This window comes from Geotrypetes seraphini, chromosome 1 (genome assembly GCF_902459505.1).
Source record: "Geotrypetes seraphini chromosome 1, aGeoSer1.1, whole genome shotgun sequence".
Classification (NCBI taxonomy): Eukaryota; Metazoa; Chordata; class Amphibia; order Gymnophiona; family Dermophiidae; genus Geotrypetes; species Geotrypetes seraphini.
Window position 1 is genome coordinate 25,648,503 of NC_047084.1, and position 24,499 is coordinate 25,673,001.

General features: G+C 40.3%; 1 protein-coding gene across 7 annotated transcripts in view; it reads left to right on the top strand.

Moving 5' to 3' along the window:
- ARHGEF28 (Rho guanine nucleotide exchange factor 28) overlaps positions 1-24,499 on the top strand; it is a 524,944-nt gene that overhangs the window by 390,844 nt on the left and 109,601 nt on the right. For 6 of the 7 annotated variants that reach the window (XM_033929274.1, XM_033929278.1, XM_033929279.1 and 3 more), the window contains 7 exons: positions 1,344-1,482; positions 2,421-2,539; positions 5,390-5,530; positions 11,381-11,628; positions 14,905-15,027; positions 19,089-19,206; positions 22,495-22,749. In XM_033929274.1, the coding sequence (XP_033785165.1) occupies positions 1,344-1,482; positions 2,421-2,539; positions 5,390-5,530; positions 11,381-11,628; positions 14,905-15,027; positions 19,089-19,206; positions 22,495-22,749 (1,143 nt within the window). The remainder of the gene's footprint in view (positions 1-1,343; positions 1,483-2,420; positions 2,540-5,389; positions 5,531-11,380; positions 11,629-14,904; positions 15,028-19,088; positions 19,207-22,494; positions 22,750-24,499) is intronic. The other variant, XM_033929277.1, reaches the window with a different exon arrangement.

A 24,499-nucleotide genomic window follows, 5' to 3' on the forward strand; every position in this document is an offset into this window, starting at 1 on the left:
TCCTTTTAAGGAGGCAGTAATTTTTCGGCATGCACGCGCTAATCTTGTGCATGCGCTAGAAACGCTAACGCAGCTTTGTAAAAGGAGCCTTATATTTCAGGCATCTGTTGTGGCTCTAGGGAGATGTGTACAGACACTTAAACTTGCCCAAGGCCACTTCTGGGCGAAACCATGCTCACACCCAGCCCTGGGCGAGCTTAGGTGTCTCTGTGCGTTTCCCTAGACCTGTGACAAATGCATACAGTGTAGGCAGCCTGCCTTGGGGAGCTTTTTTTTAAAAAATAACATGTATCTTGATTGCCTGCCAGACGGTGGTAGGATCAGCCCCTTATTGTATATTGAACATGACTGTTGTGACCCTGGGCAACTCACTTAATCTTCCACTGCCCATTACATTAGATAGATTGTTAGCTCACCGTGCCAGATAGGGAAAATGCTTGAAGTACCTATATGTAAACTGCTTTGAATGTGGTTGTAAAGCTACAAAAAAGCATTATACAAGTCACAATCCTTTTACAATACTCCCCTACAAACTCACGGTTCAATGTTTGCGGCTCCAGTTGTTTGTGTGTGGGGGGGGGGTATTCCCTCTGCAAAAATATCCACTGTCTGCCTCTTCTGCTACCCGGTACACCGCCGTGTGCATCCTAAGGCCCCCAATCCGCTTTGTCAGACCAGTGGTCCCGACCCGGGTCGAAGACGCAAGCGCCACTGCCCGCATCAGCACTCCCAGCTGCAGCCGCCCTCTCCCGCCTCTGATCCCTGCTCCTCAACCGCATCCAATTATCACGGGTTTTTTTAAAATTTGCGGATGCTCCTGGTACGCAACCGTCGCGAATTTCGGGGGAATACTGTATTATTAGGATTTAATATTATTTTTCATAGACATCATTAAGGAAAAATAATCCTTTAAATATTACTAGGAAAATGATTTTATTGGGAATTTATAACAAGTAGTCAGCATACCAGCCTTAAATATAGAATAAGATTTTAGAAGAGGCACATTTTAATGATTTCTTTCACATTTTCTGCTGATTTTGAGTGCCGCATAACATAGTATTTATATAGTGCTATAAATGTATAGTTTTTGTATCCCTTCCTAAAATGAGCTGGGCTAACAGAAAAGTTAAATGATCCAGTAAAAGGTTATTGACTGTGTGATGAGGATAGATTGGAGGTCTGAACTGTTGTTTCCAAGGTACATAGCATTCTGCTTAAACCATTGCACGGTACTGCCAGCCCCAAAACTATCCATGAGGAGCTTGGCTGAAAGCCGATCGCCTGGTGTGTCTAGTTCATCAGATTTACTAAAAGGCACCTGACATGTATTTTGCTCTCCACAGATTCATCATATAGGGATATTCCACAGCCAGTTTTCTCTTCAATGCAACCTTCATCTTCAGTGCCTGTTGGATTGTCTGCTGTGAGGAAAGAAACTTTGCATCCATTGTCTAAAAGTGTTCCAACTGCTATTTCTGAAAGGTAAAAGTTAACGTCTATTACTTGTTCTATATTCCTATGTGATAGCCTGTGTATGACTATCTTGCTCAGTTTTCTTCCTTTCTGCTACTTTTAACTGTCTCACGCTTTTCTGTTTTTGGCTGACTTCAACCATAGCTTCAGAGTTCACAGGTGGATGGAATGGATTGTGTACGTTGATGAAAGGAGTATGTTTGTAATTACCTTATTCTGCACTTAGACCTGATAGATTGCAGAGAAATAAGCTAGATAATGGGATTAAATAAAGTATTGAAATTTAATATCATGAAAATAGTTTTTCTCCTATTAATCAGCATACTGAGATTCTGGCAGTATTGCTTTGAAGAACTTGATTGTAATAGCCAGTCAGCTGAGAAAATGTAAACATCTAGACAAAAGCCACATACACAAAATATATACATAGAGACAGATATTTAAGGTGTTTTATTTTAAGTTTTAAACAAAAACTTTGATGCAAAAATAAAATGTGACAGAAAAGGTGCCCAACAATAACATCAGTGGTGTAAAAACATGATAAACACCAATTTTTGTGCCTTAAAAGAAGACTCCCTCCCCTTTTTTATAAAACAGTAACACAGTTTAAAGTGTCGGCCGCGACGGTAACAGCTCCGACGCTCATAGAATTCGTATGAGCGTCAGAGCTGTTACTGCCATGGCTGTGGCTAAAAACTACATTACGGTTTTGTACAAGAGGGGGGAGGGGTTAATTAGCTGGAAAATAAACACCTAAATTTATAGTTTATAAACACATTAGAGCAGAAACCGTACATGTATCTGTGGAATTTTCATAGCCTTATTGAAAAGGCTTGAGCTTTTATATTGGGGTGATATACATTATTGGAACTCTTTTCAAGCATATGAAACTGCTGCTTTACTAGGTAAAATGTGAGTTGGTGCTGTCATCTGTGCATTTGCTTTAGAAGGTCTGTGCTGACTTTGGAGCCAGAAGCAGACTCCAGCACCTGGAGATCTCGCTCTCATTCAGAAGAGCTGTTACAGTCTGTAGGAATCTCATCTGTGGATTCATTTGCAATTGAAGGTGAGAGAATTCAGAATACACTCCATTTGTTTTGATTATTATGGGACTTTGTAATATTTCAGTGAATGAAATTACTGTATTAAAGATGTAATAATTAGGTAGGATTTGGACTGTCCATTTTCTGGTTTTATGCTTTGTACTATTTCCTAAGAAATTAATATTAATTAAAAGAATATCCCCAATGAATCCCATATGGCACTACTTTTTTTCTTGTATTTATTTTAGTTCAGATCACCTCCTTTTTTGTCATCTATTTTTGTACTTAACTCTTTAGCACTATACTCTGTCACTGTGAATAATCCTGTAGTGTCCAGTTATGATGACCTGAATGTATCTACCAGAATCAAAAAGCTGTGAGCATAAGAATTGCCATTGTTGGGTCAGACTAGTGGTCCATCGTGCCCACGGCAGCCCTTAGATCAAAGATCAGTGCCCTGAGTCTAGCCTTACCTGCGTACGTTCTTGTTTAGCAGGAACTTGTCTAACTTTGTCTTGAATCCCTGGAGGGTGTTTTCCCCTATAACAGCCTCCAGAAGACCATTCCAGTTTTCCACCACTCTCTAGGTGAAGAAGAACTTCCGTACATTTGTACGGAATCTATCCCCTTTTAACTTTAGAGAGTGCCCTCTCGTTCTCTCTACCTTGGAGAGGGTGAACAACCTGTCTTTATCTACTAAGTCTATTCCCTTCATTATCTTGAATGTTTTGATCATGTCCCCTCTCAGTCTCCTCTTTTCAAGGGAGAAGGGGCCCAGTTTCTCTAATCTCTCACTGTATGGCAACTCCTCCAGCCCCTTAACCATTTTAGTCGCTCTTCTCTGGACCCTTTCGAGTAGTACTGTGTCCTTCTTCAAGTAAGGCGACCAGTGCTGGATGCAGTATTCCAGGTGGGGGCGTACCATGGCCCAGTACAGCGGCATGATAACCTCCCCCCACACATACACACACTTTTACGAAGTCGTGAGGCTTTATTTTAATCTCCGGCTATGGTGGTATTAGCTCCAAAGCTCATAGAATTCCTATGAGCATCAGAGAAAATGCCGCTGCGGCCGGCAATAAAAAAAATCCTAACATGGCTTCATAAAAGGGGGGAGGGTGTTAAATTAACTCCAAATGGCTCAATGGCGCAATTAATCCAATCCCCCCTCCCCCTCTTTTCACTAAGCCAGAGTACTAAATGCTCTGATGCTGCTCTGACAATCATAGAATTCCTTTGAGCATTGGAACATTTAGCGCTCTGGGCCATGATAGAAGCCTCTACCACAGCACAGTAAAAGGGGCCACAGTGTTGATTCACAATGGTGACACTTTATAAACAGAGGAAAAGGACCTGAACCCCCCCCCCCCCCCTGTATCTAACCATTGGAAGACACCATTTGTCGGGGTTTGAGGGTATTATCATGGGTTGAAAGACTAATGGTGTCTCAATCATTTCTCTTTTTAAATTAGAGCGGTATTCATTTAATCTAATCTTAAAGCATCTAATTGTCTTCTCTGTGGAAACCTTATTGCAGGGACATGTATTCAAATATACAGCAACAGCTAGTACGGTTACTAAAATGTTTTAAATCTTATTTTTTTTACCATCAACTGGATTTATAAATGTGTTCGCTTGTATAGTGATATCCCAGTTTTTACAACTACCACACTTGAAATGACCAATAATTCCATGTGATGGCTGTACATGATTCATTCTTAAAGCAGAGGAACTCAGAATTTCTTTTAAATTTTTCCCACTTGAATAAGCTGTCCTCAACTTGATATTTTTGAACACCTCATGTGTCTTAACAATATCCCTAGCTTTTTTCTTGATGTAAAACTGCCTTTCATTGATACCAAGTCTCAGTTGTTTTATCTGTCTGAATTTTAACAATAACTTAGTAGGGTGGGAAGAATGGGACAGAGCCAAATTCTTGTTTTAATCTCTTATCTGGTATTAGATCCTTCTTGCAGAAACTTAGGCCTAGATTCACTGAACTTAACGAGTAACGATGATCGCAAAACCAGTTTGGTTTGGCCAATCAGGGACTTCCTTAGGCTATTCCCTAAGAAAGTCCCTGATTGGCTCAGGTGTCTCAGACCTCTCCCAAGGGGCCTTAGGTCCCTCCCTGTGCATTACATGATGCACCGGGGTGGGGCCTAAGGCCTAGGCAGACATGTCGCTAGAGTCCGGAGGAGCAGGATGGACTAAGCACCCCTCCTGCTCCCAACTTAGGGGAGGGGGTGTCTTGTGTCGGTGGCTGGGCTGTTGTCTGCTGGCAGGAGGAAGTGGGCATCCCTCCTGCCATTTGTTTTTTTTGGGGGGAAGAAGAAAAGGGGCCAATGGCAGGAAGGATTGGGAATCCCTCCATAATTTTGAGATGGCAGTGGGGGGCATTGGCGGGCGGAGGCTATTTTATAGGGTTCATGAAGAGAGTGGGCACCTTGTTGCGTGGGGGGTGCTTTAAAAATTTTTTTTTAATCGTGCAGTTATTTTGAGTGTGTAATACATTGAAAATATCAGCCTGATTTAAAAAAAACCCGACAGAAGCCTTGACAGCAGTGACAGGAGGCTGCTTCTCCTGTCACTACTGTCAGGGCTCTACCCCGACTCACCAAGCGATTGAGTCAGGAGTTTACATGCAAATGAGTTGCACCTCTGTGAAAATCATTTACATGCAAACAATATAGTGAATCAATCGCAGTTTTAAAACTTGGCTAGGAATCAGCCAACAGCAATTGAATCGCTATCTTTAGTGAATCTAGTCCTTAATTCAATTCAAAAATATGTTCAGCAAAGAACTTCATGATTTTTGCCCTTTTATTGTAGAATTGTCAGTGCTTCCATGTATATCTATTTTTGTGCTGCAGATGTTGTGGACGCACCATTCTGGAGTGACCTCAGAGCAGATGCACTAGAGTTTGAAGCAGATTCTTGGAGCCTCACTGTAGAACCAACATTTTTTCATAAGCAAGAAAAAGATGTCATCAAAAGGCAGGATGTTATTTTTGGTAGGTATGGCCTATTTGTAAAAGCAAGTTTATTGAATTTAATTATGGAGTCTATTCAGGAAAGAGCTGTGAGTAGAACGGAAAATGAATTCACTTTTAATTCTGAAGTAGTTTCCCTGTTTGAACTTGTGTGAAGACCGTAGTAGTTTACCAAAGGACATGGAATTTTGGATTATTGGCTTCTAGCCATGCAGCGCTTCATCCTGTATAAAAAATTTAATCGATTGCATGCAAAATAGGTTTAACACACATTCACTTATGGATTAAAACTAATACATATAAAGCTTTGAAAAATTCTAATATGTGCTAAAATATTTTATTAATAAAGTTTGAATCAAACAAAAAAATTATCTAATCATTTAGGCCTCCTTTTATCAAGCCGCATTAGGGTTTTTTTTTATCATTGGCTTCTGCAGTAAAAGCTCTGATGCAATTTAAATTTTCCCTTCCTTCTAGGAAAGGAATTAAAGGAGTCAAGAACTTTAGCCTTTCTTTGGCTTTTAAATTTTCTCAATTATGGAATGAACTTCCTTTAACTTTGAGATGTCCTAGTCCTTTCCAATTCCTCAAATTTTTTAAAACTTTTCTATTTGCTAAACATTTTGAAAATTAATCTTCTTGCAATTTTAGCATATTTTTGTTAATTATTTTTCACTGTGTCGTGCTTCCTCTGGTTGATGACCTGGTATATAAAGCTAAGGCCTGTTTTACAAAGCCGCACAGCAACAGTCCCGAAGCCTTTTAAATCTCTATGGGCTTCGGGGCCATTACCGCACTGTAGCCGCTAGCGCGGCTTTGTAAAACAGGCTCCAAGTTTTAATTTAGTTTAGAATTCCTTGAAAAAGGAGGCCTTAGAATAAGGCTAAAAATGACCCCCCAAACAACAACAAAAAAATTTTCAGTTACATTTCTGTCCAGTAGTCAAATAATCTGCTATAAAAATTGAAACTGATGGAGTGACTTTTGGATGTGGTAAGAGTGGATAGCGTAGCTAGTTTTAAGAAAGGTTTGGACAAGTTTCTGGAGGAAAAGTCCATAGTCTGTTATTGAGAAAAGCATGGGGGAAGCCACTGCTTGGCTCTGTATTGGTAGCATGGAATATTGCTACACCTTGGGTTTTGGCCAGATACTAGTGACCTGGATTTGCCAGGCTACAGAGCTTGATGGACCATTGGTCTGACCCAGTAAGGCTATTCTATTGTTCTTATGTTCTTATGTCACCAGCAAAAAGTAGAAAAACAAATATCCGCATTTCTCTAAAGGAGATAAAAGGAATTTTAGAGTTCATGCTTTTTTCATTTGTAGCATCAAATCATCTCAATTTTCTGTAACACATATGTACTGTGCTGCAGCTTGTTATTGATCCTGTAGCATGTGGATTCACTATAGCATGCAGTGTTCTTAGTTTCCCTATAACATGTATGTTGTCAGAAACCATCTCAATTTTCTATAGCACATTATTGATCCTGTAGCTTGTATTTTATTGATCCTGAAAACTACTGTATATGTATCTTTGTAACCCGTTCTGGGCTCCTGGGGAGAACAGGCTATAAAAACTAACTACCTCACTAACTAAATAAATGTAATCAGGCCTTCCAAGTTACATGTTCAAAATTGCTCGCTTTGAGCAAACTACAAAGGTGGAAAACCAATGGAATAAATGAGAACAGTATCTCCTTTTCTTGTAAAATAAATTTATTAGTAAAGCAATTTTTTTTTTTAAATAAATTTTTATTCAATTTTAAAACTTTCAACATAAGATACAATCATTTTATACTTTAACATCACTTGATATACCATCAAATTCTAACTCACATCAAATATCCCCCTCCCTTATAACCAACAATTGTTCTTAAGCAAAAGAAATCTTAAAGTATTCCCCCCCCCTCCCCACCCTGGACGTGTATGAACAAAGGGAGAAAATAATATTCATTCTGTATAATATTTTGTTAATAGCCCCCAAACATCCCTAAATTTCTTAAAATGCCCCTGCTGTATGGCTATTACCCTTTCCATTTTAAAGATTTCTTTTTAATACTCACTGTTAATTTTCAAAAGTTTGTATTTGGGGAAGGGACTGTATGAAAAGAGTTAATTGGCTGAAGGTTTACCTAGAGTGCCTAATTCTCCTCTGGGATACAGTTATTCAAAAGTACAGACTGAGGGAAGGCTATAAGAAATTTTACTGTGTTTGAGTATTCCTTGGCGCATAGTCAGGCCCATTATTATAAAAGGTAACAGTTTGGCATCAAGACATTGCCTTGATTAGGCTGTCGCGCCAGTGTCGGTAGTCATGGATTAAGGAAACAATCCCTGGCCAACTTGAAGGAGTTTGAGTTATTCTGTTAAAACAAATGGGCAAAAGCTGCACCATCTCACTGTGTAAATTTGGTAAACACCCTAAACGATTTATGGCTGTTATTGATGCAAAAAGGGCTTCCATCAAGTACTGAGTTAAGTGTCATGACGACTTCAGCCATCAAACTGGAAGTGTAGATTATGTTGCGTGAATCAGTGAAACAAACTTTTACTTTAATGCATCATGAATTTTACTTTTAAGCAGCAGAATACAAAAAATATACAAGGGTATAAAGGCTTTGCAAGGCACAGTACCTGCTTTATATGGTCTTTTACTCCTGAAACTTGATATAATATTTATAAGGGTCATTTTTCAACTGAAATGTGTTGCAAAATATGCCGGTATATTTACTGCATGTACTTAAGAACTAATTTTCAAAAGAAAATTATGACTTGGCTCTGAGGGGAGGAAGGGAGGATAAAATAACATTCATACATTTGAGCTGACCCTTTCTGGACATTCAGCAATACTTAACCAGATAGTGCCACTGAATATTTTCTGTGCCGGCCATAGCAGTAACCCCGGATTTTTTTTCCCATTCTCACCCCATGCCCGCAGTGAAGCACATTTATCAACCCCGTCCCCGCATTTTTAATCACTGTCTCCTCACCGTCCCTACAGTCTTAATTTTCTTCTCCACATCTCCCCACTCAAAGCAGAAAGATGATTTTATGCAATTTTATGGGCCTAAGGCATTGCAAGTAAACATTTTAAGGCTCTAGTGTTTGTGTGTATGTGTGTGTGTGTGTGTGGGGGGGGGGGTCTAACTTTTAGTTTGATTGAAAGAACATCAATGAAAGTGCAACTTGAGAGGCAAGTTGGGTTCTGCATTGCGCACAGAAAGCCAAACATCAGCTCAGTACCATTGATATTTTAGTCTGGACAATAATTTAATCCTAATTATTAATGTGTAAAACATATCTAGAACAGTCCTCAGAATATCACACACAAATAACTTAGGGTTCCTTTTACAAAGCCAAGGTAGTGGCTGTTTCAGTAATTGCTCTGATGCCCATAGGGATTTAATGGTCATTGGAGCATTTGCTGCATGGCAGCTGCTACTGCTGCTTTGTAAAAGGGGGGTTAGTGTTTTTCTCAGTGTGAAGGCAAACCAAACAGCACAAACTTGCAATGTCCATTTCCAAGCAACAAAACAAAGCCAGCAAATAAAGAAAAGTTCAATCAAGTACAGCCCTCAGAATATCACATGCAAATAACTTACAGGGAAATTGAAGAATGCTGTAAGAAGTAGCATGGTTGAAGCGCCTACCAGTGCCTAAATAAAAGGCACTAGAATCATGCCTATGTAGGCATTTTTAGACTGCCAAACACCAAAGTAGGCATGGCCAATGCTGGAACTGGCGTTACGTGACCTAAAGCCCCTATGTAGGTGTGAGTCACGCAAAGATAGGCAGCCAGAAATGTAAACCCAGAAAACCCTGGCCTATATTTCCAGTGCCTATCTTTGACGGTGAATCTCAAAAATAGTCCACAGCTTGCCATCAGTTGATGGTTGCAAGGGAATCCCCGATCAGCTAAGCTGGTAGGACTCCCTGAAACCGCAACTTTGGGGAGTCCTGCCAGCTTAGCTGATCAGGGATTCCCTTACTGTGATTAGCTGAACCAGTAGGGAGATTTTTGATTCGTCTTTCACTCCCATCCACTGATCCCCCTAGCATCCCTCCAAAGAGAGCCCCCTCCCACCTAGCCTGACACCCCACACACCCCTGATATCCGCACACCCCCCTCCACACTCTCCTTCATGCGGCAACCTCACGAGGCTCCCATATGAAGTCTTGGCAATCATTTTGAAAATGTATTAGTGGCAAGTCAAGTGGCGGTAGCAGGCAGTAAAGAGTGGAGATCGTTCCTGCCCCTGAAGAGGCCACTAGACCACCAGGATTTTAAAGGTAGGTCTGGGGGAAGGTTGGCCTGTTTCTCCCTTGCTGTGAGATTACTATAGTATCAGTTCCAATTCCCAAGGCAATACCGTGGAACAGCCTACTGGTACCATGGTAATTTCCAGACACAGTCCCCATTACCATGTGTCTCTCTCTAGTGCAGATCCCAGATCAGTGCCCAAAACAGTTAATGGGCTCCAATGATTTATTTATTGGAATTAACAAGTATTTAATTGGCATTTATTATGATTTGTGTGCTGATCTGGCTGCATGTTATTCTGTAACAAATAGGCATCTAAACAAAAGATATTGGCATCATGCATCACTCAAGGGGAAAGGCATTGGGACTTACCACCTTTTTGTAGTTTGCCAACCACACTCAGAGCAGTTTATCTACAGGTACTTCAAGCTTTTTCTCTAGCTTTCCCATTGGGCTCACAATCTAATGTACTTGGGCAGTTGAAGATTAAGTGATTTGCCCAGGTTCACAGGGAGCAGTGTGGGATTTGAACGCACAACCTCAGGGTGCTGAGGCTGTATCTGTAACCACTATGCCACACTCTCCTCAAAAAGGGTTGTAGCCATGGGAGGGCAGAGACAGATCAGGGGTGTTCAGAAAAGAGGTGTGCAGTGTTACAGAACAGCAGGAATTCACGCCCAACTTGCATGCCTGGATTAACACCAAATTTCAGATGCATAAGTCTTTGCACCCAAAGTTGAGAAAGGTATTCAGCACTCATTGCTATTCCATAAAGAGCACATCCTTTATAGAAAAACATTGAGCACCGGTTTTTATTGGTGTCTGATTTTCAGCGCCATTTATAGAATGTCCCTCTAATTGGGTAGATTGGGGGCGATTCAAGGGCTTAGTAAGGGAGGAGCCAGCACTTAAATGGCAAACAGCAATATTCACTTCACTAACTGGTTAAGTGAGCAGATATAGTTAGGACAGCTGAAAGCTGTTTGAATATTGGCTGCTAGGTGGTTATTTTCCAGGTTGCCAGGATATTTAATTCTACATATGCCCTCAGCATTGAATATTCAAGATTAACACAGCTTGTAGCAGTGAGGAGCTTAATGTGACCCCCCCCCCAGTGTTTTATTTTATCAGCTTAAACCATTGCCTTTCCCCACCCTCTGGCCTAGCAATAACACTCTTAACCTAACTAACCCCCTTCTTTACTAAAGCATAGCGCAGGTTTTACCACCGCCGGCGGCGGTAACTGCTCTGCCACTCATAGAATTCCTATGAGCATCAGAGCAGTTACTGCTGCTGCTGGCGCTAAAACCCTTCGCTATATGTTAGTAAAGGAGGGGGTAAGTATGCGTGTTGTGAAAATTTAATTTTAGCTGTGTGGAGGAAGGCAGGTTTGAAACAGTCAGTTTACTTCAGCTGATCACTATTTACCCGAATAAAAGTAACCTGTAAAATTCACTAGAGTTTTGTAACAACTCTAACTCAACGCTAAAAAAAAGTGGCACATGTGAATGTGAGAATTTTTAAGAGGAAGGTACAACTAGAACAATTAGAAACATGTTTGAGGAGAATTTCGACTTTCACTGTCCTGTCTTTCATTCTGTGTATTACAGAGCTGATGCAGACAGAGCTACATCACATCCAGACTTTGTTTATCATGTCCGAAATATTCAGGAAAGGAATGAAGGAGGAACTCCAACTGGACCACAACATCGTGGACAAAATATTCCCCTGCTTGGATGAGCTGTTAGAGATTCACAGGCAGTTTTTCTCTAGGATGAAAGAGAGAAGACAGGAATCTTTGGAGGGAAATGGCAGAAATGTTGTGATCAACAGGATAGGTGACATCTTAGTACAACAGGTATACTGCCCTGGTAACAGAATTAGGGATCCTATTTTTTCCTTGGGTTTCCTTGCAAAAATCATAGAAAAGGTTGTTCTTAATCAGTTCCAAGATTTTTTGAATGAGTATGGAGTTTTGGATGATTATCAATTTGGTTTTCGTCCAAAACATTCATAAAAACATAAGACTAGCCTTACTGGGTCGGCCCAATGGTCCATCAAGCCCAGTAGCCCGTTACCACGGTGGCCAATCCAGGTCACTAGTACCTGGCCAAAACCCAAAGAGTAGCAACATTCCATGCTACTGATCCAGAGTCTTCCCCCTTGTCTTAATAACAGACTATGGACTTTTCCTCCAGGAATTTGTCCAAACCTTTCTTAAAACCAGCTACCAGTTGTTGCTTCAGTCCACATTGGATCAAATACAGAAGGGATTTGATAATGAGAAATCATTTCTAATGATATTTTTGTACATCTCTGCAGCATTTGATACTGTTAGTCAGTGGGGTAGTAAGGGAAGGTTGGCAAGGGGGCGGCCCTCCCGGGTGCCATGTTGGTGGGGACACCGACACACCTCTTCCTCTCTGCACCCCCCTGCCTTTTCCCATTCTTCCCCTTCATGGGTGCACCCCCTTCCTTTTTCCCCCCATATCTCTAGTTGAAGTTGTTGTTCACGGTGGTCAACAAGGTGCTCTTCATGACCCTGTTGGCTCTCCCGCTGATGTCATTTCTGGGTGCTGCGTATAGGAAGTGGCATCAGTGGGAGAGCCAATGGGGTTGCGAGGAGCACGTTGACCACCGTGAACAACAACTTCAACTAGAGGTATGGGGAAAAAGGAAGGGAGTGCACCTGTGGAGGGGAGGAATGGGAAAAGACAAGGGAGGGATGCAGAGAGGAAGAGGTGGGGAGTTTGTGGAGATGAGGGTGGGGGTGGTACCACTGCCCCAGGCACCTCTCACCCTTGCTATGCCATTACCATTAGTAATCAGATTTTGCTTTCAAGGTTAAGAGCATTAGCAGTTGGTGGAAATATTTGGGAATGGTTTCGTTCTTTCTTAACTGAGAGATGTTTTCAGACTCTGTGGTTGCAGAATGGCTCAGACAAGGTACAACAAAATGCCAATGAAAATCGGCAATTAATATAGAAAGAGTAAAAACCCTCACTATATATGTTAAAATGAGAAAGAGTGCAAGAATATAACAAGTGTGTAATCAATCAGCAGTGAGCTATAGGAAAGAGACCTCAGTACTGGGGAACTGCAATGAATCAGATCTATGGCAGTGTACCCCGGGCAGACAACTCATATTTCTTGAACACTGTAACCTAAATGAGTTTGCCCCATACATCATAATGTCTCCTCCATAGTGAAATACTAATAAGTGAAAAATAATAATGTGAAAAAATATTTTCTTATATATAATGCACTCTCCTCATTTGACAAAAACTGTCTTCAATTTTCTTTTCGCTGCTCAATTGGCAAATAGGTCATCGTTATTACAGGATAACCAACAAGATACATCTTCTTTCATACAACAAAAGGATCAATGGATGAATCTTCAAAGAACTCTTATTAGAATGGAGTTACATAGTATGTTCTTAATTGAATACATCAAAAAACAAATGATACCAAGGGGATTGCGGATGCAAAAACAACCAGGTATTTTCAAGACTGACATTACATTTTTAGAAAAATGGGCGGCTGTCCTCAACAAAGGTTCCCTGGACCTGATGGTCCTTATGGTAGATACAATAAATTAATCTATAACAGAAGTCACACGAGAATCTGATTAAATTTTTCTGACTTTAACGGCGAATCCAGATACTACTCAGTTTCAAGATCAAATGAGTGATTTGCAAAAAATTTGGAGACTTTCCGACTTTCCGTAATAGACAAAAACAGAACAAATTGAAAAAATTACATCGAGACACTCAAGATTATTCTCAAGGCTCGATTTATGTGTGGATGAATAATACAACACCTGAACAAGACACTGCCTCTGCAAGTAATATTAACAACATCAATATGAAAACCACATTTCAGGGTTTTACAGATGACTCTTAACAGTTCAGTGAGTGGTAGCGATGCAGATGTGAGATCACAGTCCAGAGGAATAAGTTTTTTTAGGACAACAGGGCCATCAGGAACAGTGGACCAGATGCCACAGAGGGCGAGGAAGAACACAATACAACACGAGGAGTTGCCCCCAGATGCGATCCAACAGTCCAAACACGTTCTAATATCTAACATATCTAGGGTTTCTTTGTCAACTACCCAGATGCCAGTACTAAATAAAGGTTTTTCATTTGTTCCTACTGTAAAGCATGATTCCTTTAAGGCGAGATGTGATCTGGCATGCATTATCAGAAATCTTCAAGTGAAATTGTACTTTTCAAATAGAACTTCTGAACAGGATACATCTATTGCGCCCGAAGTCATCGTGGTGTATCCCAGGCCCTATAGATCCACATATTGCAACCTTTAGGAATTTGTTTCTGAGGGACATTAATAGAATGGAATCGTGTAAGAACACTAAAAAAATATACTAACATGACTACAGCTGAATTTCAAGCTTTATGTTCTCTTCAGGAAGATTCCCTTATTATAGTGAAACCAGCTGACAAGGGAGGGTCCTCAAATGTCAAATAATTTCATTCATGTTTAATATGTAGATCTGTGACCTGGGACTTGAGCAGCTAGCATCTGTCCTGGGAAGATATCCACTTGATCTCTTGAGCTGAATACATTTTAAAGCAAAAGTCTTGATTGGAATGAAGTAAATACATAGGAACATATAGAATAGATATCTTGGTCTAGAGCACTAGCCTCCTAAAAATGTCGGTTGCTTCTGCTTACACTTTTGATTGTATACACATTAACCTATATGCATATAGCCTGTATATGCATAAACTTGGGCTGAGCAGAGACTTTCCTAGGTACAAGACTGGGGAGGGATTATATTCTGGTTTATCCCCCAAAACTGGTTTAGATGACCCTGTGCCAGGAAGGTGCTATATACAGTTTTATAAATGTTTTGAAATACTTCAATACCTCAATCATATTTCTCCTGTCTGTTCTCATCTCTAAGTTATGCATATAGCTTCCAATATTTTGGTCAACTTTTTTTGATCACCTCCAGCCTCATGATATCCTTTTGAGATATGGCCTTCAGAAATGGATGCAATATTCTAGGTGGCACATGCCTCCTCCATCTACTGTGCTATAGTGTGAAATATTTGGATGAATCAGTTTAAGATTTTATATATATATTTATTTTTTTTATTTATTTATTTAGTTTTCAGAAGAAAATGCACATAAAATGAAGCAGATCTATGGAGAATTCTGCAGCCACCACAAAGAAGCAGTGAATCTCTTCAAAGAACTGCAACAAAATAAAAAATTCCAGAGTTTTATCAAAGTAAGTCTCTATTTAAACAATTCTTAACAGTAGCAAATCATATAGAAAGAAACAGAGGGCAATAATTGGAGTGATTTACATGGGCAAGTCCTTGTTTATCCATGTAAAGTCATAGGCTGATTCTTCTGTACTGGTAAAAGTAGGCAGGATTGAGGAAGGGAACTTATGCATGAATAATTTTCAGCACATAGGCCCTGACTGTATAAACAGCGCTTAACATGCAGGTGCTGAGTGCAAGTGTCAAATCACAATTTAGGCACTATTTATAGAATTGTGCCTATTGGCACTTAAAGTAGTTTTAGGCGCATTCTATTTATTTCAGGGTTTTCTTGGCCTTAAAGAGTGCGCCTGAGTCAAAACACTCCCAAGATCTGCCAAGAATCAGCCCCTAACCATGCCTACAAGATGACTATTTCAAAGTGGTAGGTGCCTACTGAGTTATGTGCCTTCCATCTAATTAGTTGTGATGTAATCTCAATTTAATTGCAGTTTTCAATTAATGGCGCTTATTAAGTTTTTTAAATAATAAAGTTTGGCACCTAGATCAGCTAGGCACACCAATCTAGATGCCTACCATTAGCTGCCATTTATAGAATCAGTCCCATAGTTTATACCTGCTCTAGTCCATGTGCAAAAGATGCATTCAGTTTCTTTACTTTGGTCTACACTGCAGAGAATGTTGGGGAAATATGTACACTGGATGATTTAGAAGAACTAAGGCATTCTGTAAATCTGGAAGAGATGCTATGAAAAAAAATGATGAAGTAAACAGTGGTATATCACAATGAGCTGATAGTGTTCACCCAACAATTCTTAAGAAATTCAAATATCAAATGCAAATCTGCCTGTGGTAGTCTATAACCTATCTTTAAAATTATCTGCTGTAGCTGAGAAATGGAAGGTATCAAATATAATGCATTGGTTGCCAGTGGAGGCTCGGATTAAGTTTAAGTTTCAATGTTTTTGCTACAAAATCTTGTTTGGACTTTCTCCCAATTATCTCATGGATTCATTTTCATTTGCGTCTAACAAACATACTAGACGCTCACATGCCAATTTTATCTTTCCATCTGTTAGAGAATACAAATTCAAAAAGTATCACCATCACCTTCTGTCCTACCAGGCAGCGTCCTGGGACAAAGATTTAAACACCTTAATTATGACTTCAACCACTTACTTGGATTTTAGGAGGCATCTGAAAACTTATTTGTTTACCAAATATGTAGGTAATTTAAGTTAATTCATTTCATTGTACAACTATTTTTGTAAACCACATGGAACTTCATGGTCCTGTGATATATAAGTAAATTGTAATGTAATGTAACAGGGAGCATGACAATGGTATACGGTAATATGATGGACATGTGGTTAGCAATGCCAACATGAAGTTACTGAAGCAAAGTCATGTCACATATGATGTAGAAGAAATTTAAGAGTCATGAGATAAGGGGCAATTCCCTAGTAAGACAGATAACCTGCTAAATTATAAGAAACAAAACATATGATCACAATTAATTATCCTATTGAAGAACGGTATGAGTAGAGTTCCCCAGGGATCTTTAGCAGGGCTGATTTTGATCTGGAAACAGTAGCAATAGGTGGGGTAATCAGATTTACAGATGACACAAAATTGTTAAATATACACAGTCAAATCACATTATTAGGACCACCGCATACCTCTCGCATCAATGACTTGTGCTGCCCCACTATGTTGGTTCGTCATAAGGTTCCATTTGCCAACTCACTTTACACTTGAACCACATCAGCCCAAGAACAGTTCACAAACTCTACCATTTCTGAAATGCTGCCGCCCTTGGCCTGGTAGCCAATGATCATGCTTTTTTTCAATGTCTGATAAATCACGCTTTTCCCCCATGACTGCCATGGTTGCTATATTGGCAACTTGCTGACATCCCAATTTATATACCCACAGCACATGCATTCATTCATTGGCTGTGTGTCCCTGTTGGAGGATGTAGTCAGATCTAATAGCAGATTTAAAAAAGTTTGGGTAACTTGTTGGAAAACTGCTCCATTAAATTATTAGATAGGTAGACTCAGGGCTTTTTTTTGAAGGGGCTCAGGGGTACTGAGTATCGACACTTTTTCCATTGCTTGATAAGCTCAGGTTCTGCACACTCAGGCCCTGATTCTATAGAGTCCGCTTATTGTTAGGTGCCAATACAGGCACCAATTCTATAAATCGTAGGCGCCCATTATAGAATCATGCTTAGCGTTGCCTAAGCATGCTTAGATGGCGCTCAACATACTAACATTTAGGCAGCCCCAATTTATGCCAGTATTTTCGTCACCTAAAGTTAAATGTTGATATCAGAGCCTAATGGGACCTAATTCACAAAGAGGTGCCTAACTCAAAAACACATCCATGATCTGTCCCTAACCTCACCCACTTTCTGTAGGCGCCTACTTTTTATAGAATCCAGTTTTTCGAATTAGGTGCCTAACATTCAATTAAGTCCATTTAACACCAATTGTAAGGTGCTGAGTGCCAATATATGCCCTAATTAATCCTATTAACCAGTTCAGTTAGGTGCTGATATTAGTGGCTAACTTTAGGTGGCCTTTATAGACTCAGGGCCTCAGTGCTGCCTTTTCATGGATTCTATGGCTAGTTGCCGGGGGCTTGGGCTACTGTCAGGTAGGTCCCTCATTGATTACTCCACTCTTGAAGAATGGCTTGGTATTTGAGTATATCCAATAATATTAAGTGAAAACAGCATAGGCTATACATTCAATCAAAAAAATGAAGGAAAAAGCCTCAGAAAGGGCCCACCCACCTCAACCAAATGGTTTTTCAAAGAAGTGGTTGAGTGGTCACATCACTGGCGAAAAACCTTCAAGGTTTTTTGCTAGTGAAGTGTCCACTCGACCTCTTCTTTGAAAAACCATTTGGTTGAGGTGGGTGGGCCCTTTCTGAGGCTTTTTCCTTCATTTTTTTGATTGAATTTATAGCCTATGCTGTTCTCACTTAATATTATTGGACATTATCATCATCATTATTGTTGAAAGTGTTTGTTCTTTTACATATTATGTTTTCATTAAATCTGGGTTAGCAGTGGCTTGGTATTTGAGTATATAAAGCAACACTTTCAATTGGAGACTATTGTGGTCAATAAACGTTATGGTAATAAAGTTTTGCAGAAACTATGTGAAGCAGGTGATAGCTCTAAATTCACTCAAAAAGAAGGAAAAAGCCTCAGAAAAGGCCCTCCCACCGCCACAAAGGTGGATATAAAGGTGGTTAGACGGTAACCTCACAGGCAAAACCTTCATTTATAATGAGCATTTGAGCAGTAAAACAATGCTTCACATATGCAAAAAATAGATAGAGGAAAAACCACTTATCTTAAACTGATCGGCACACCGACGGAGGCCAGCGTTTCACCGACTAGCTGCATCAGGGTGTGACCCGACCGATCAGTCTTAAGAGAGCGAGAAACAAACACTTCAAAAGAGTCCAAAAGATGGTATTTGAGTATGACACCTTTTTGCCAGAAAAAAATTCACTGAGTAGACCTGAGGATCTCCCTGGGTAGGGGTTTTAGGGATGCAGGGCTCAATCAGTGTAAAGGTTTGGTTTCGCTAGCATGGCAGTTCTTATGTTCTTTGCAATTCTATTCAATGTTTTAGTGAAATTTCACACCTAACTCAGGCCTTGCTTCTTCTCCTTCACTTGGTCTTACTGCTACCCTCTGTATATTTCCCAAGTTTGTTTCAATTCTAGCATAATTAGGGCTGCTACCACCTCTGGTAGATTATTCCAAACATCCACCACCATTTATACATAAATATTTCTTTATATTTCCTCTCCCTTTATCCTTAAGGTTTTTTGCCTCCTGTGGAGATGTTGCCACCTTGTTCTTTACTGAATTGTTTGATGATTAATACATGAATGTGTCGTTTCTGTCCTACCTTTTCTTGATTTCCTTTAGAGAGTATATTTTGAGTTCTTTAAGCCTAATTGTGAAGAGTTTGCATTTGCAAGAAATTTTAATTACCCTACAGTTTTTCTTTCATAAACTATATACATGTTTTCAAAGCTGCGGAATAGTAATCTTTTGACACGACGTCGAGAAATCCCAGAGTGCATTCTACTGGTCACTCAGCGCATCACTAAATACCCTGTTTTGGTGGAAAGGATTCTACAATATTCAAAAGGTAAATAATGATGTAGTCATTATTCAGCTGAAGGTTGAAGCTTTGATTGGAGTTAATGCTCAAAATGTATTTCGTAAAGTAGTCTATTGAAAAAATATAAGTCATACAAAACAAAATAAAAGTAGAATAATTCCTAAATAGCATATAACACAATACACCCACCTGCAATTTAAGTAAGCATAATACAAAGCAAATGGAAAATAATCATTGGTTAAATCAAGTCCCCTATTTATTAAGTTGTGTTAGCTATTTAGCACAAGAAAATAGCATGAACATTTGCAGTTAGCACTAACTCCCACATGAAAGAGATAATGTGGAAAGCGCCATTTTAGGGCATCGAATATTCAGGGACTATTATCATTGTTATGCATTAAAAGGTAGTTTTATAATCTAGGTGACCCTAGCACTTATATGTATAAATAACTGGAAGAGATTTAGAATGCAGGCGCCTGTGTCCTGAACGAACAAGATTTAGCATGGATTGTTTGGAGAAGGTTTTCAGGGAGGAATGTTATTCCATCTATAATGGTTGATCAGTACAATGATTCACAAGAAGGTGTTTAGCCTGAGGAACACCATATGTAGTCTTGGCTCTTGAAGATGCTTTCAGTGAAACACAGTCTGGTGTTAAGCAAGTCTAGTTCCCACTTATCGGAGAAAATTTTGTGAAAAAGTTATCAAGGAGAACGTCCAGGTCATAAGCCTGGCCTAGTCCTGTCCACACCACACCTCTAACACATCCTCTTGAGATTTAAATGAACTTCAGATAAACAGCATAAATGTCTAGAACAGGGGTGCTCAAAAGGTCGATCGCGATCGACCAGTAGATCACGAAGGCAACGCGAGTCGATTGCGGAGCCCATCCTGGGCTCCATGATAGATTTGTGTTGCCTTCGTGTTCTACCTTCTTCCCGATGCCGTAAAGAGGACGCAGAAGTGCCGGGCCGACCAGCCTTCCCCACCTGATGTCAGTTCTGACATCAGAGAGGAAGTTCCAGGCCAGCCAATCACTGCCGTAAAGAGGATACAGAAGCGTCGGGCCGACCAGCCTTCTCCACCTGACGTCAATTCTTGAATTGACGTCAGGTGGGGAAGGCTGGTCAGCCTGATGCTTCTGCATCCTCTTTACGGCGTCAGGAAGCAGGGAAAGCTCAGAACATGGCGGCGGTGGCTTGGGGGCCTGTTCCCCAATGGTGGCGGCAGTGGCTTGGGGAGGGCAGGGAGAAAGAAAGACAAAGAAAGGGGGGCAGGGAGACACAAAGAAAGGGGGGCAGGGAGACACAAAGAAAGAAGGGAAACAGAAAGAAAAAAAGGGGCATGGAGAGAGAAAGACAGAAAGAAAGAAAGGGGCATGGAGAGAGAAAGGGGGGCAGGGAGACAGAAAGAAATACAGACAGAAAGAAAGAAAGGGGGCAGGGAGACAGGAAGAAGGACAGAGAGAAAGAAAGAAGAGGGCAGGGAGAAAGAATGAAAGGGGAGAGGGCAGGGAGAAAGGAAGTTAGGGGAGGGAATGAGGTCTGGAAGAGAGAAAGCATACAGGAGGCTAAAAGAAGGGAAGAAATATTGGATGCAAAGTCAGAAGAAGAAAGTGCAACCAGAGACTCATGAAATCATTAGACAACAAAGGTAGGAAAATGATTTTATTTTCTATTTAGTGATCAAAATGTGTCCGTTTTGAGAATTTATATCTGCTGTCTATATTTTGCACTATGGCCCCCTTTTACCCGCAATAGCGGGTTTTAGCGCAGGGAGCCTATGAGCATCGAAAGCAACACAGGGCATTCAGCGCAGCTCCCTGCGCTAAAAACTGCTATTGCGGTTTAGTAAAAAGGGAGGGAGTATATATTTATATTTGTATAGATGTTACTGAGGTGACATTGCATAAAGTCATCTGCCTTGACCTCTTTGAAAAAACCCCAGAATATAAATGATAATTAACATTTTCTCTGCGTACAGTGTGCTTTGTGTTTTTTTAAAATTTTGACTTAGTCATTTTAACTTTTTCCTATTGTGTGTCCCGGATGATGGGACATTCCAAAAATGTTGTTGCCATCGTATGTCCCATACTAATAAAGAGCCAGGAACACAAAATATTTGAATTTACAAACTTATGACTTATTTACATTATGTTTACAATACCGTAAATGATAACTGTGAATAATACAAAACTTTGCTAAAATAATTACGATTAGAACCAGCATAGCATAAAATGTATTACGATAGGAAAAGGTTAAAAATATCTCGCAAGCCCAAAAAGTATGGGCACCCCTGGTCTAGAAAATGGATTTTGAAAATAGCAAATCATCAGGGTTTGGTGAGAAAAATGACCATCTGCCCCTTTATGCCACATTTTGGATGTTTTTCTTTTTTAAAAATGAACCCCATTATATTATGCAGAGGTAATGACTTGGATCTATTTGGGGAACATAGGTAAATAATCACATCCCAGAGTGCTACCCATAGCATACCATTTCACATCTATCATGTTGTCCTTGCACTGGTTCTTAGGGACCAGGAGCCATATAAGCACCCCCTGGAGCTAATATTTATTTATTATTTATTTAAAAAATTTCTATTTAAATCGTTTAAAACCTAAATGGTTTAAATTAAGGTACATACATAATTATATAAAACAAATAAAATCAGACAAGCATAAACAAATACTCAGAAAATCAGCCGTGAAAGGATGAAAGCCAGAGAAGGCTTATACAAACAATCATGAAGAAATTTTCAGACGTTAGCAGTCATGAGGGATCACTATCTAGAAAAAGCCATTTACAAATAACTGCGTTTTGAGTATTTTCCTGAAATTGCCTTTTTCACCACATTTTTGTAATTGTCTCACGAGTGAGTTCCACAATTTAACCCCTGCACAACAGAGGTCATTGTGCTGGTCTCAACGTATTTTGGATTGACATTTGCTTTTAATAGAGCTGAGTTTTCAGAACACAGAGATCTATTTGGTAAATAAATAGTCATCTTACTCTTAAATAATTCAGGTATAATGTCATACAAGAATTGATGACAAATCATTACTGCTTTATACTGAATTCTGAAAACAACTGGCAGCCAATGTAATTGTTGGAGGTAGGGTGAAATATGAGCATATTTTGACGTTCCCGTTATCAATCTGACTGCTGTGTTTTGTGCAACTTGCAATTCCTTCCACTTAGATATGTTGTAGAATTTTAGCCTGATAAATTACCACTCAGATATAATATTTTTTGTTTAGACGTCGGTTGAGTAGTGTGACTCTTTCTCATGATGAATATCTTTTACTTCACATAGAATGGACTGAGGAGCATGACGACCTGTGCAAAGCTCTTTGTCTCATCAAGGACATGATTGCAGCTGTAGATTTAAGAGTCAGCGAATTTGAGAAAGAGCAAAAATTGCTGGAGATCCTGAGTAAGATTGAAAATAAAACCTATGCCAAGTTGAAAAATGGCAATGCGTTCAAGAAGCAGGACCTGCTAAGCAAAGAGAGGATACTGCTGCATGAAGGTTTGGTTTACTGGAAAACTGCAACAGGTCGTTTTAAAGGTACAATATTTCAGTACACAAAATTGTACAACTTAATTATATAAAAGCAAGATGGATGGGATGTTAAATTTTTATTCAGCTCAGCATGCAAAGGCATCAAACACAGAGGGCAATTAGGTGCCCCTGATGTTGTGGATGAGAGCCTATTCTATAAGTGCAACACAGCCAAAATGTCAGGATTCCTTTCTTGTCAACAACACAGAAATATCTTAATTTACAGCTTCTAATAAAAGAAGAGAAAGATCTCAATTATCAGTCCTCTGGATCTATAAATTCTCTAAGGTCCGTTATTGAACTGTGGGAGGCAGCGATCTGTTGTAGTAAGGGGAGGGGGAGGACTGCTCCGGGAACCACCTTGGTGGGGGCACCGGCACCTCTTCACCCCACCTCACCCAACGCTTGCGCCTTCCCTTCCCTGCTCCTCCCCCATAAAATCTGGTAACCCTATACAGAGCCCCTATCTAATATGGCTATTGTGACTTATCACAGCAACCTTGCAAGACCACAGGAACTCATAAAGTTGCCCTGAGAACTTGCAGCAGCCATTTTAGATTGCTCCTGACCCGTGCAGAGCTACTATCTAAAATGGCTGCCGTGAGTTCTCGCATCAACTTCACGAATTCCTGTGGTCTTGCAAGGTTGCCGTAAAAACTCGCAGCAGTCATTTTAGATAGGGAGCTCTACACGGGGCAGATTGCTACTTAGGAAGATTGCTCTTGCCTCGGGTCACTGCTGGACCACCAGGGCTTTTAAGGTAGGTTTTCTAGAGGTCTGGGAGGCGGGAGGGAGATGTGATGTTTCAGAATTGGCAGGGACAGGAAGCGTGAGGGATCCCTCCTGTCCCGGCTCACCGCTGGAACACTAGGGCTTATGGCAGGCCTGGGGCAAGTCTGCAAGGTATTATGGAAGGAGGGAGGAGGACACGGCGCAGAGCCGTGTGGGGAGGGAGGAGGCTGGGTACAGAATCTCTCATGGCACACCACTGTGCTGTGACACACAGTTTGAGGGACACTGCGCTAAAATTATAGAATACTGTTAGTTACATGCTTAACTGACAGCAGTTAGGTGTGAACATTTACACTAGCCATTTGACCTAGCATAAGTGCTTAGGGCAAAGTTGGCGAGTGACTGCAGACATATGTTAGTATTCCATAACAATGTAGAGGAGTAAAGGAATAGCCTAATGCTTAGCACAGTGGACCGAGAACCAGGGGAACTGGGCTTGATTCCCACTGTGACCCCTTACGACTCTTGACGTCACTTAATCCTCCATTGCCCTAAGTTTGTGAGCCCACCAGTAACAAACAAAGCACTTTTGTTGTACCACAGAAAGGCAATATAATCAAGTTCATTACTCCATTATAGAATTGTACTTCCTTCCCACAGTTCAGGTGCCTAACTTGAGGCAGTCTTTTGAGATTTACCCCCATGCCATATAGCACCTTTATATAATAGCTCATAATCACCCTGCTGTCTCTTAACATGCATCACTGCACACTTACCACAAATATGCTAGCAATCTGTACATGTCCTTGTTGAAGCAGCACACAAATGTGGGAGCCCTGTTATAGAATTGTTCTTCACATTCAAAGAGGAAAATGCTTAAATTCATTGCAAATTAATCCCTTCCCCCTCTTTTTTTACTAAGCCGCGGTAGAGGTTTCTTCCATGGCCCTGAATGCTAAATGCTCCGACGCTCGTAGTGGAGATAAGTAAAAGGGTGACCTTTTATAGATTGAAGGGGAAAGTT